The 13,365-nt window shown below is 42.3% G+C and overlaps 1 protein-coding gene across 1 annotated transcript in view; it reads right to left on the bottom strand.

The window, feature by feature from the left end:
* The window catches only part of NUP107 (nucleoporin 107), a 65,221-nt gene extending 55,994 nt beyond the window's left edge, over positions 1-9,227 (bottom strand). Inside the window, exons 1-3 of the mRNA XM_075209498.1 lie at positions 9,122-9,227; positions 7,959-8,038; positions 1,470-1,550 (exon numbers count right to left, since the gene is read on the bottom strand). Of these exons, the coding sequence (XP_075065599.1) occupies positions 1,470-1,550; positions 7,959-8,038; positions 9,122-9,129 (169 nt within the window). The 5' untranslated portion in view covers positions 9,130-9,227. The remainder of the gene's footprint in view (positions 1-1,469; positions 1,551-7,958; positions 8,039-9,121) is intronic.
* Positions 9,228-13,365: the final 4,138 nt, after the last annotated feature.

The raw sequence follows: 13,365 nt of genomic DNA, 5'->3' as shown, positions 1-13,365 counted from the left end.
CCCCCATCAGTTCACCGACATGAGCAATTCCATCTCGATTTGCTTCGATTGAAATTCTAGAACCAAACCAAAATCATCTGTCCCACATAGGCACCAGAAAAAGGTTAGAGATTAACAAGTTGTAGTAAAGTCCCTTTAACCACACATCTGAGTTTTCCTGCCAGACATAGTACATAGCAGTAGATCCAACTAGTCCAAGGAGATGGACCTGGCCCAGGCTGGTAACTGAAACGAGTATCCCCGTGTTGGGTCTAACCCGCAAGTTCTGTGGCTAAACAGGTAATGAGAAAGAGGCAATGGACTGAGTTAGAGATGGTACATGAGGTTTCTGCTTGGATTAGGTGAAGAACCTTGTTGCAAATGTGGGAAAATGGTTGTGCCAGGGACAGCTTAGCCTGAACCATGAACAACTAAGGTAGCCGGATTCAAGGCTGTTGCTTCCAGCATGAACTCACTAGGATGCAGGTGGTCAGAGGAGAACAGGAGTCTTAGTTCTGCTTGCCAATGTAAGTCCTTTGCTTAAGCTAAATAGGTGGAGGTGATGATATAAACTGAATAGCATTGTCTCGAAAAGAGGAATCTACTCTGCCATGTTTCTCAAGCTGTTCTTAGATCCCATTAGCTGCGAGTCATGTAATCCCACAAGCCCAACGCCACATAAGCTTCTTCACCTGCAGCCTGAGCATCCAACAGGAAACTTGTGCTTTTGGAGGATCCACAAACTTGAAAGGAGCCATAATTACAAGACTTTACTGATGCTATAAGTTGTTGTAGAATGTCAGAGCTCACCGACACCCGACTCTGAACAGCAGCCAGGAGAAACTGGGAAAGTGTGTGTGTGTGTGTGTGTGTGTGTGTGTGTGTGTGTGTGTGTGTGAGCTCAGGATGTCTCAAAGATAGGGGCAAAAGACCACATTCTAGCTAAGGCTCTGGAAATATACTACCAATAATAGTTGCTTTGAGAAGAAGAGATCCTACATAAAAACCCTGCCTCTAGAGATGCTGCAGGAGAAATGCAACAGAAGTACATGAACATTTTTATCTTTTCTTTAAGACAAACAAAAATGTAATGGTAGTAACTGGTGCCAACAATATATGTATCATAGTTATTTTTTCACTTGCCTACACACGGTCTAGGTATATTAATCCCAACACACTTTATTTAACATTAACCTAAGACTTAACGGTCCCTTATACCACCTTGTGAATTGATGGATCTTGACCTGAAGAAAAGTGCGTGATTATTATTCTCTCAAGTGCTGCTAATAAGTTTAGCTAAAATACTGGCCAACGGGTATTTCAAATTTAGCACAGATATTAACAAAAGGTTACACATGCAGCGGTTACTTCATTACAGATATAATACTTGGTTTAGGTCACAGTAGGCGCGTCAGTAGATATTTTGTACTTCATGTATAATTCTTTTCAGCCCCGTGTCCCCATTGAAAACACAAGCTGACCAGTCTTACTATGCTGTCGGAGAAGAGATCCAGGAGTCCTAGGAGCACTGTGGCCTTTCATTGGATTTGTCCCACTCCAGCTCTCATCAGCTGTGATAATGGATTAAGGAAAAGGAATTTAAAACATTTTATAAGTCAGATATAAATACATATTGCCACATTTTTTACATCAATTGAGTGGCACTAATGTGTATTAAAAATCACCTTACAGGGGCGTGGTATAGGCGCCGTGCTAGCTGGCTGCATCTCGTGGGACTCTCTTTGCCAGGTCGGTTATTTGGCCGGTTAATTTTTCTGGGGGTCTGCATCCCTTTCCCCGATCTGACCTACCTTTCCCCGTTGTGGGAGGCTGTGGGCTCCCGGCTGGTGTTGTGGTTGCTGTCAGGTCGCCCCGCTGGCGCTTGCTCCGATGATCAAGAGAACAGGGATTGACAAAATAATTTGCGCATCATAGGCATCCCCGAGGAAGTAGATCAATCTCTCCTTGGCCAATACTTGAAAAGACTTTTTACGCATATAGCTCCTACTACCCCAGAAGACCATCTTCTCCTGGACAGAGCACATAGAGCCCCACGCCATAGGTCTCAGGAACTTTCCCAGCCCCAGGATGTCATCACTACACTACTAAGGAAGCGATTCTACGAGAATCTCGTAAATCTGACGCTATCTTATTCGGTAATGCTTCCCTGCAAATCTACCAGGACATCACCCCGATCACCCTCCTCAAGAGGCGCGAGTTAAAACCAGTGACAACGATCTTAAGAGAGACCAACATCCGATACCACTGGGGATTCCCGTTTTGTCTTCTTCTCTGGCACCATAACAAGCTCCACTCAGCTCGGACAATGGCGGATGCTGTCCGTCTCCTTGAGACTTTGGGACTTCCTGACCCGTCCGTCCTCGTTCACTTCCTGGCCCAAGCACCAAGCCCTGGCCCCTTGGTCTCACCCTCTCCACCAAGGAAGCTCCCGACTACCGAGTGGACGATGGTGACAAGAGCCACCAAGCTTCCGCCCTCTGTTCCACTGCCTTGATATGTACTTATTGTGTTTTTCTCATTAGGAATCATCTTGTTCTTTATCCCTTCTCTCTACACGAAGGGCCGCTGGTTTTCGGTCCTTCACTTGTAGATCTGAAGGAGTGATGTACCTTAAAATCAGGTTGTTTGGTTTTACTTGTTTTTCACCGATTCTCTGTGTTTTTGCTGTTACTTTTTTACTGTGTTAGAAATTGGTTTCACTACTACCCTATTGCTTGCTGTTTGATCGAACTTACAGGTCAAAATAGTAGTTATTCTACACCCCTCACGAAATTCACCTTCACCTAGTCCTCTTTGTAGCTTCTCTGACCCAGGCGTGGGGGTAGTGTGGTCGTCCTCCTTTTGCAGTTGGGACCACAGAATCTTTATTTGTATCCCTGACCACACTCCCATAATGGGGATACTACCCTTGCCCGGCCTTTCCCTGCCATTGGCACATCCCCTTACTTTTCCTGGCTGGCATCACGGATCAGATGTGCCCCCACGTACTGGTCCTGTCCACTTCCCTACCCCCCTTTTTTCCTTGTCCTTCCCTTTTTTCCTATCCTCAGGCACTTTTTGAGTCTATTTGTATTTATTACTACAATGCTAATACTGTATACCCGGTTTGTTCTCTTCCAGCACGTGTAACAATCGCTGGAGGATCTGAGGCGGCCCATCTTTCTCCTAGCGATTACATTTCATATTTTCTTCCTGAACATCAAAGGTTTGAACAGCCCACAAAAACGCACGACACTATCTCACACTTAAACAACACAGGGCCAATGTAGTTTTTCTTCAGGAAACACACTTTACTCGCCACTCCCACCCAGAACTGAAGTCTAGATTGTATCCCTCCAATTTCCATGTTTGCAATTCTAGACAGAAAAAATGGGGCATAGCAACCATTTTTGCTTCTTATGTAACATTTGAGATGTTGACCTCCCAACTCTGACCTGGATGGTCGCTTCCTGATCCTAGTGAGAAAACTCAACAATACCCCGTGTAATCAGTTAATTTATATGCCCCGAACCAAAACCAACGATCATTTTTTGCCTCCCAAGACTCCCTGCTCTCTCAGGTTCGCCAGAGAGAAGGGATTATGGGCGGGGTCTTTAATGCTGTAATAGATGACACTGTTGATAGATCTTTTACTGTGGCTTCCCCCGCCGACAGCTCGGAGTCCTGTAAATCCAAAGCCTTGGCGTCCCCCTCTTCACCATCTTCTCTTTGACTCCTGGAGAATTAGAGAACCCTCCTCCGGAGAGAATACATTCTATTATCCGGTCCTTGGATCTTATTCGCGAATAGACATGGTTTCCTCAGCTACGATCTGTCTCCGAAGTTCCAGGCAGCCCACATCCACCCGATGGTTTGTTCTGACCACTCCCCCGTAGCTGCTGACCTCACTGATATAGTCTCCCGCCCCCGCCCCGCTATGTGGCGCATCAATGACTCTATCCTGCATAACCCGCAACTCACCCTTGAATTGAGGACTCAGACAAATATTTACTCCTAAATGGCCTTGCTTCCAGACATGCCCCCCACGACCGTCTGAGAAGCCCATAAGGCGGTGATACGGGGTCATTTCATCCTCAATGCTGGGTGTCGTGCACCATGGGTAAGAGACCCGTATATGTTGCCATTTGTCTTTTTTAATCTCATAGGTCATTAATCTCTGGATAGGTTGCTTATGATTTCCTTCGCAATTGGAATGGCGATATACATGCCCCCCCACCCCCCATCCGTGATCTCTCTCTTACCCCCACGCTCTCTAGTATAAAAATTTTAAATAAGAGGAGACATCTTGTTGCCCTATAATCGTCTGTTTTATTTGCTGTTTGTTACAAGAGGAAACAGCATGGAACAATACAGAGTTTAAAAAAAAAATGACCTTACTACTTATTTTTACAGATAGTTAGGATATTAAGAAGAGTTTGGATAGAGCCAAATAATTGTATTATGTTTGCAGGTGTAATTCAAGCAAACATGTCTATTTACTTGCTGCAAAAAAGAACCTTAGGGACTATTTTCCCCCTTCAAAATAAATGCACTATTACAGGGTATTTTTTTCTTTACAAGAACAGAGATTGCCAACACCATATCTCCACTTAACGAACACCAGACGCTATTTACATTGTGGCCAATGCCTAAATCTAATGTGCTTCTAGGTCCTAGAGGATAGTCAATACCAATGCAGGAGGACAATAAGGTCAATAACCTACATACAATATGGCCTAAGGGTTCAGGTATTATAATATAGCTAGACACTATTTTATTTTCTACACATCTTCAATAAAATTGTTACAAAAAATGTTCCATTAAAATAGATTGCTGATAATTAATGTCACAAGAATGTAGGTAGTATTGTGGCTAGAAGTGCTTGTTAAATGTGTTTATTGAATCATTCTTTCCTACTCCGCTTACTATCTCATGACAGTCAATCATCAGAAAAGTAAAACAAAATCAATGACAGAGGGATACACGCCAACAGAGTGTGAGGGGAAGTAGAGGACTCTGAACCACGATCATACCTTATTAAATCATCAACAGTACAAAGTACCCCAGGGTCAATATAATAATAATAATAAAAAAAAAAAAATTTACAATCTGTGTCAGCCAATATCTAAAGGTGTTTTTTCCCCTACTTTATTACAACCCTTGTATGCTACTGCATTCTAGTATCTATTCCAGTCTTCAGTTACAAGGATGAAAAAGGGTACTGTTCACTGTTATTTTGTTGCAATGATACTTGAATGTGGCGTCACACATTCCAAACATTCTAATCTTTGTAACTGAGTAATGTAACTTCCTGTCCAAGATTTCTGATCTTCTCTGGCAGTCAAATTAAACTATTAAACTAATTATATTCATGCACATGAACTTGATAAAATGTATGAGATGCCCAAAATCTTGAATATACAGTTGTAAGCAAAAGTTTAGCTATACTTGATCAAAATGCATGTTTAACTGAATCTGTGATTTTTGCCAAAGGAGATGTTACCAAATAATGAACGCCATGGTGCTCAAATGTTTGCACCTGCCACATTCACCGGTTTATTTTCTTAAACCTATTACATTTAGCAAATAATAATTGTATGTTAACATTTGCAGAAATATTATGTTTAAGATTGAACCCTGCAGAGGTCATATTAACTACTTTTCACTTAGAGTTTGAGTGAAAGATGCAATTTGACCAAGGGTGTCCAAACTTTATCATACAACTGTATATTTTATTTATAACATATGCTCACATGAGCAGACAATGCTATTAAAACCATGTACCAAAAGATCACATGTGGACAATTCAGTTGTAGAATTGTAAGAGCTCTTCCAAGCCTCCTCATATCCGCAGGAATTTTAACTCTATTGATTTTCAACCGTTTTCCACCTCTCTCCAACACCTTCTCTCCTCAATTTCTACATTTTCCTCCTCCTCTGAGATACAAGTTCCTCATTTTCACCATACCCTAGCAACTGCCCTTGATTAAGTGGCTCCAGTGACTCTTCATACTACGCGTAGACTTCGTTGTCAACCATGGCACACTAAAGTAACACAAAATCTACAAAAACTCTCTCGTAACACTGAACGTCACTGGCGTAAATCTTGTACCTCTAATGATTTCAACGCATATACTGCTATCTACCACTCCTATCGAAGTGCTCTGGACACTGCGAAACAAGCATACTTACAAACTCTCGTCTATGCTCAGCCTTCTAACCCCAAAGGCCTTTTTAACACATTTAAATCTCTTCTCAATCCTCCCATTCCAAACCCTCAGTGCCCAGGATCTTGCTTCCTATTTCGAGGACAAGATTGATAAGATCAGACTTGAAGTGGTATCATCTCCCTCAACCAGTAATCAGCTCAATTCCTTCCCAGCATCCTACGACAGCCTCTCTTCATTTGATCCCACAAATGAAGAGGAAGTTTCTACTCTATTCTTATCTTCCTACTCCTCTTGATCCCATACCCTAACAAATTGGTAGGTCCTTGACTCGTGTGCTCAGTCCACCTGTAACTAAAATCTGTAATCTCTCTACTGGTATATTTTCATCATTATTCAAGCACGCAGTGATTACTCTTATTTTGACAAAAACAAATTCTGACCCAAACTCTCTCTCAAATTACCGCCCCCATCTCAGCTCTCATGCCCCTCCAAACTTCGAGAGAATTGCCTACACTCGCCTCACATGTTTCCTTTCTGCAAACAACCTATTGGATCCTCTTCAGTCAGGCTCTCAACACTCCACAGAGATTGCGCTGACCAAGGTTGTCAATGATCTTATCACAGCTAAAACTTGGAAAACGAATACCCCATTCATACTGCACCAAAATCCCGGGTTTTTGCCGGGGCGAGCTCAAACGACCCGGGTCTTGGTGCAGTATGAATGGTACAAGTCAAAAATCCCAGGTCTTCAACCCGGGATTTATCGAGGGGTAATTCCCGGGTCGGACCCGGGTTGCCTGCACTATGAATGGTGCAACCCGGGTTGTCTGCCTGTCTCTGGAGGATGATGTCATCGGTGGGAGCCCGTGGAAGATTGGAGAAGGAGTTTAGGAGAAATGGTGGATGGTGGAGTGCAGATCAAGCTGAAGCAGAATCAGAGTTTGTTGGAGAAAATTGCTTTTATTTCACTGAAAAAGTGTGTACCAGTCACTTTTCAATGACATCACCATTTTTCAGCCAATGAAAACTGCTTTGGTGATGACTCCCACAAATTGCCAGGGCACAGACTTGTGCAGTATGAATGGGGTCAACCCGGGAAATTCCCGGGTCTGAGGTGCAGTATGAATGGTGTTTCTGAGCTGGGACACTCCGAGCCCCGGCAAAAACCCGGCTTGAAAAACCCGGGATATTGCCGGGACGGCAGTATGAAAGCGGTATAATAAGCTCCTTTGGATTTCAGTATCATCTCTATGCGCATGATACACAAATTTATCCTCTCCTGATCTCTCACCAGCTGTGTAGTCTTGTGTTACTGACTGTCTTTCTGCCACTTTGGATGTCCTCTCGCCAACTCAAACTTTCAAAAACAGAATTAATAATATTCCCACTCAACAATAGAAGCTTCCTGTCTGACATTTCTATTTCTGTTAACAACATGACCATAAATCCCACCCCATAATAATAGTGGATATGATGGTGGTGCAGGCAGAGAAGACATGATCAACACTGGGTCAATCCATAGGAGTAGATTATTAATTACCAGAGTATCTAGATATCACTGTGGTGTAGGAGCATTTTACACATCTACAAATAGGCTTTTTATAGAAAGATGCCACATAGCTATGAAAGTGGCACATTTTCATGATGATTAACATCATCATCCTCTATTTATATAGCCCTGATTATGAAAGTGAATTCAAGTTAATGCAGTGGCAGGCTGTCCCAGCAGAATTTCACAAATTATATTAATATATATTTTACATATGCACAAATATTTAGGCAATCTAAAAACAAAAAGAAAAAGGATACTAGACGGCCTCTGACGTCTGGCGGTTCTGGAAATTTCAGTTTCTCGAATGACTGGAGAAGACATATCCACAGGTGTTCTTCTGTAAAAGAATAGGATGATACTCTCCCAGTCAAATGAATTTACTAGATTTAAGCAATAGAAAGAGAATACCTCTATATGGAACCATATAATCTAATTCTAAATACTGTAGAACAAATATATCAGAATGTGACGACAGGCATTTTGCCACATTTGGAAATTAGTGTTGGAAACATGTTCAAAAAAATTGTATTAAAAAGTAACCATTCACTTCCTTACGATATTTTTTTTCTGAATGTAGCAAAAAAAAACAACAAATATCAACAAATTAAATCCATTTTCAGGTGTGTATTGTAGAAAAGCACTGGGAACTGGTTACAACACCGCAATTAACAATACTGATATCCTCTTGAAATATTAATATTTGGCCAGTGAATATATAACGTGTCATTTGACAGATCAGAAAGAACAGACTTCTATGCAGTGCATGGAGCATATAGCGATTCTTTATAAGGCAGTAAACATATCAAATGTACTTATTCAACAATAAAATTCATATACTGGGTTTTCATCATGGGTTTAGTGTATAGTATTTATTTCCCTTTTGGCCATTACACTTTTGCTTAATTGTATCAAATTATGAATCTGCTCATCTGTATCTACTATTTTCTACGCTAAATCATAGTTAGTGTATGAGCACACAGATGTACATTAGGAGAAAGAGGAAAATGTGTTTTTGTACACTCATTTCAAACGTCCCTATTTGGTTAGTTAAAACGTACTATAAAACACAACTTTTTATATTTACAGATGAATACAAACAATACTTTAAAACAGGATTTAGTAAGTCAACTATACACTAGCTGCCCTGTTCTACCTGGATGTCCTTAACCCCAGGGACAGTATAAAACCCGTGCGTGTAGTGTCGAGTGTTTTGAAATCCGCATGACTATTAACAGTGAACAAGAAATGTTAGCCTATAGTAGGTGTCCCACTGAAAGGAGGGAAAGACAGGGACATGATGTGACTGCCTCCCGTACTCTGACTATAAAAGGGCCAGGATCAGCCTGTGCTGATCTTCGTCCACGTGGACGACACCTACACACACGCAGACACCCTAATAACAGTCAAACACCGGGCTCACCTATCCATGGTGTCAGTGCACAGGCACAAACTTCGCGCCAGTCGCCTGATGACAGTCACCACACCAGGAACGAGTGAAACTCGCTGACCGCCGGATACAATAACTCGTTACACGATCAACTTCCGGTAACAAACCACGCGCCGCCATTGTTATTAAGTGAACGTTCCAGGAACTGTTAACGATGAGGTTTCACTTACTGTTGTATGCAAGTAATACCCACACTACACTTTAAAGTAAACTCACTTCTTTATACATACATACAATTTAGTTTAATAAACAGTTTTTTTTGTTTATGATGGTTCATGGTCAATTTACCTTTTGGGTAATCATAAAGTTTACAATTCTAAACTTCGCTATAAATTATCCTCTCCAATCCTTCCATAGAAAGCACTGCCCTCAACAACTCCATCCATTCAACCATGTATCTTGGTTCCTCTGGTTAAGATGCCTCTTCTTTCTTTATTACTGTTCAAAACAGAAGGAGGAAACCCTCTTCACCATATAATGCCAATAATTTCACAATTATTGTGTATAATTATTTTATTAAAATAAATACATTGGTGCTCAGTATATATACGATATAGGGTGCTCTCTCATTAGGATATATTTATGCACTTAGATTTTCAAGAAGAGAGGAATAAATAATATGAGGCACTTCCAGTGCCCAGAGTTTAGATTTCTAAAAAAAAAAAAAAAAAAAGTATAGATCTATAAGGGATGTTTCGCCCGTATGTATATTTTGCAATAAAGATTCTCCGATGGGATTGCTGTGGTTCCAAGCACAAAGGTTTTATTCACAAAATATTACAAGACAAAGTTTGGCATGCATACGGTTGCACCGTTGGCACCAACAAAAGCTTTTATCAGAACGCTCTGGTTTCCAAAGCTAGAGGTGACCAATTTATACCATACTTGCCAACTGTCCCGAAATTCGGGTCAGGCTCCCGGGCGAGTTGGCATTTCTCCCAGATCCTGGATATCACAGAGAATCGCGTCAAATGACGCAAATCATGCCATTTTGGAGGGGGCGGGGCGAGGTCAATCGTGTCATTTTGGCCACGCCCCACCATGTAAATTACGTTTTCGCGGGGGGGCGGGAACAAAATGATGCGATTGGCCTCGCCCCGCCCTCCAGTCATGTCCCCCTCTCCCAGAAACTTGTTGGCAAGTATGATTTATACACTGTACAGTTCTAAAATGCAGTGACTTCACTGAGACTTTTGCATTTTTATCTACAGTAGAAATAGCAGATCTGTTGCTGGCTATAGCAGTGTGCTGGGGGAACTCTTTTCGTGTGTCTGTTCCTTTTAGGATAACCCCACCCTTTCACGCACCTGCTATAGCCTATAAATTGATTGAGCAACTTTCATTTCTTTACTTCACAAAGATACACAGTTACAGTATTGAGGTCCACATTCATAGGCTGATGGGTCATGACCTCCCAAGAACTCGATGCCCCATTAGTTGATTCCTCTGGTTAGTGTTCTTTGGGTGGCCAGGTGTCCTTCAGGCTCCTGCCTCTAGACCTGTATAAACTGCTTCTTTTATGATGTCTCTGGACTTGCTATTTGGTGTATGATAATTGATATTATTTATATCTAGCATTTGCAATGTGCGAACACTACATAAATAATATTGGAAACATGCAATTATGAACAGACTTGATACCAAACTTGATGTAATTTATATGTTGGAAACATTAATTAGCCTTTTCACCACTTTATATTTTATATTAAAATGATAGAAATAAGTTAAACTAATTTAAATGTTGCTACGATAATAATTCCTATGCGTATTATTCGCATCGCAACGGATTGTAGTGTATAGAAATTGTTTATTACCACCTTTGTTCAATTATTAAACTTCAACAGTCCATCCTTATTATTATCCTTTATTTATTAGGCGCCACAAGAGTTCCGCAGCGCCGTACACAGCACAAACAGTAGACTAAACAAGGTGACACATTACAAACGGTTAACAAAAAATACCAAAACTTCAGAGACTCCAGGCAGGCTAATGCAGTAAAGACGGAGCAGAAGAGCAGGTATGAAGAACAGAGGGAAGAGGGCCCTGCTCAAATGAGCTTACATCCTAAGGGAGGGTAGACAGATCTCAGGCACACAGGGAGCAAGTTGAAGTAAGTGGGGAGAGAACAGGGTGGCGGGAGGAGAGAGGGGAAGAACAGGTGGAGGAGAGGTTAGGTGGAAGGTTGGTAAGCCTTTAGGAACAGGTAAGTTTTGAGTGCCCTCTTGAAGGAGGACAGATTGGGAGAAAGACGGATGGAGCGAGGGAGGTCGTTCCAGTGAAGGGGGGCAGCACGGGAGAAGTCTTGGATTCTGGAGTGGGAAGAGGTGATCAGAGTGGAGGAGAGGCGACGGTCATTGGCCGAGCGCAGGGAGCGGGCAGGGATGTGAATGGAGAGGGGGTTAGAGATATAGGGAGCAGTAGACTGGGAGAGAGCCTTGTAAGTGACGGTCAGGAGTTTGAAAAGGATTCTGTAAGGAATGGCGAGCCAGTGTGCAAGGCAGAGAGGGGAGGCAGACGAGGAGCGGCGAGAAAGGAAGATGAGTCTTGCAGCCGCATTGAGTATAGAGCGGAGGAGGGCGAGATGGGAATGGGAGAGGCCGGTAAGAAGGAGGTTGCAATAATCAAGGCGGGAGATGATGAGAGCGTGGATGATAGTTTTGGTGGCATCCTGGGAGAGGAAGGGCCGGATGCGGGCAATGTTGCGTAGCTGGTAGCGACAGGCTTGGGCGAGGGATTGGATGTGGGGGGCGAAGGAGAGAGAGGAGTCGAGGGTAACGCCCAGGTAGCGGAGTTGGGTGACAGAGGAGATGGTGGTATTGTTAACAGTGATAGAGAGGATGTGGTGGGCGGGGAGTCTAGGGGGAGGAAAGACAATCAGTTCAGTTTTGGAGATGTTAATTTTGAGAAAGTGCGATGACATCCAGGAGGAAATGGCAGAGAGGCAGTCAGATACACGAGAGAGGAGGGAGGAGGAGAGATCAGGCGAGGAGATGTAGAGTTGGATGTCATCAGCGTAAAGGTGATACTGAAGACCGAATGAGGAGATGAGAGCCCCCAGGGAGGAGGTGTAGAGCGAAAAGACTAGAGGGCCAAGAACAGAGCCCTGAGGGACACCAACAGGGAGAGGGAAGGGGGTGGAGGAGAAGCCAGACGTGGATACTGAGAAGGAGCGGTTAGCGAGTTATGAGTGCTCCCTGTGTGCCTGAGATTTCATTTTCTGAGATACCTGTCCTTAATACCATCACATTGTCATTTTCTGGGGTCACCTCTGTCGAATGTTTACCACACTTCAACACAACAGTAACACATCTGATACATAAGCCAATTAATATAAAGACACCAACTATAAGGATAAGGAGCTTGCATATATCAGTAATCAGTTCTTGTGCCCATTCCTCTAAACCTGAAAACCATTTAACATGATTCAAGCATGAGATCCATCCTACTACTTTCTCCCCTATTTCATACAAAGAGGAATTGTGGGCCTTACGAAATCCCCATTTTAGCTGCAGCATCTTATCAATTTTACGGTCAATTATTTCTTTAGGGTCATCTGTATTATTAGTGATATAAGTGCAACACTTAACACCAAACTGGGTGGCTATGTTACACAATATCCACCAGTAATTGCAGTGAGATAATTTATTACCAATCTATGCTGTACTTATTCGTTCTTATAAGCTTGCAGCTCCTTACCCGTAAACCTGAATGTGACATCACACATCTCGGTAATATTATCGCCAGATCCTGTGTGTATCTATAATTTAGGGTTCCCCGAGTAATCTTGATGGGGTCCAATGCACCCATGATCTGAAACCATGTGGATTTTGTAATTAAATTTGAAGCTATAGGTTCTTCCCCTGGAATCATATTTTCTTTTGACTCTGTGTTCATACTGTGTGTGTGTGTGTGTACGTATGGAGGTGAGATTGTTCTGTGAATGTCAGTCATTTTTTCATGGGAAATAGTTATTTCAGGAACTATCTGTCCTAGAAAACATATTTCTTTGGAGTTTGGAGATAACCATTTGTAAGCCCTTTGTCCACAAATGTAATATACATAATCTGGAAGGATACAAAGTACGAAATGGTCTATTATAGTGCTACACAAACCTTAGTAAAGTTACCCATGCCTAGCATTTCCATCTGTTTAAGACAAGTTTCAGCTTGGATAACGTTTGAACAGTAACTCAGAGGAACTTTTCCAACCAACACTTT

Source organism: Mixophyes fleayi, chromosome 4 (assembly GCF_038048845.1).
Source record: "Mixophyes fleayi isolate aMixFle1 chromosome 4, aMixFle1.hap1, whole genome shotgun sequence".
Taxonomy (NCBI): domain Eukaryota; kingdom Metazoa; phylum Chordata; class Amphibia; order Anura; family Limnodynastidae; genus Mixophyes; species Mixophyes fleayi.
The sequence above is the reverse complement of the archived record's forward strand: the minus strand, read 5'-3'. Positions and strand labels throughout refer to the sequence as shown.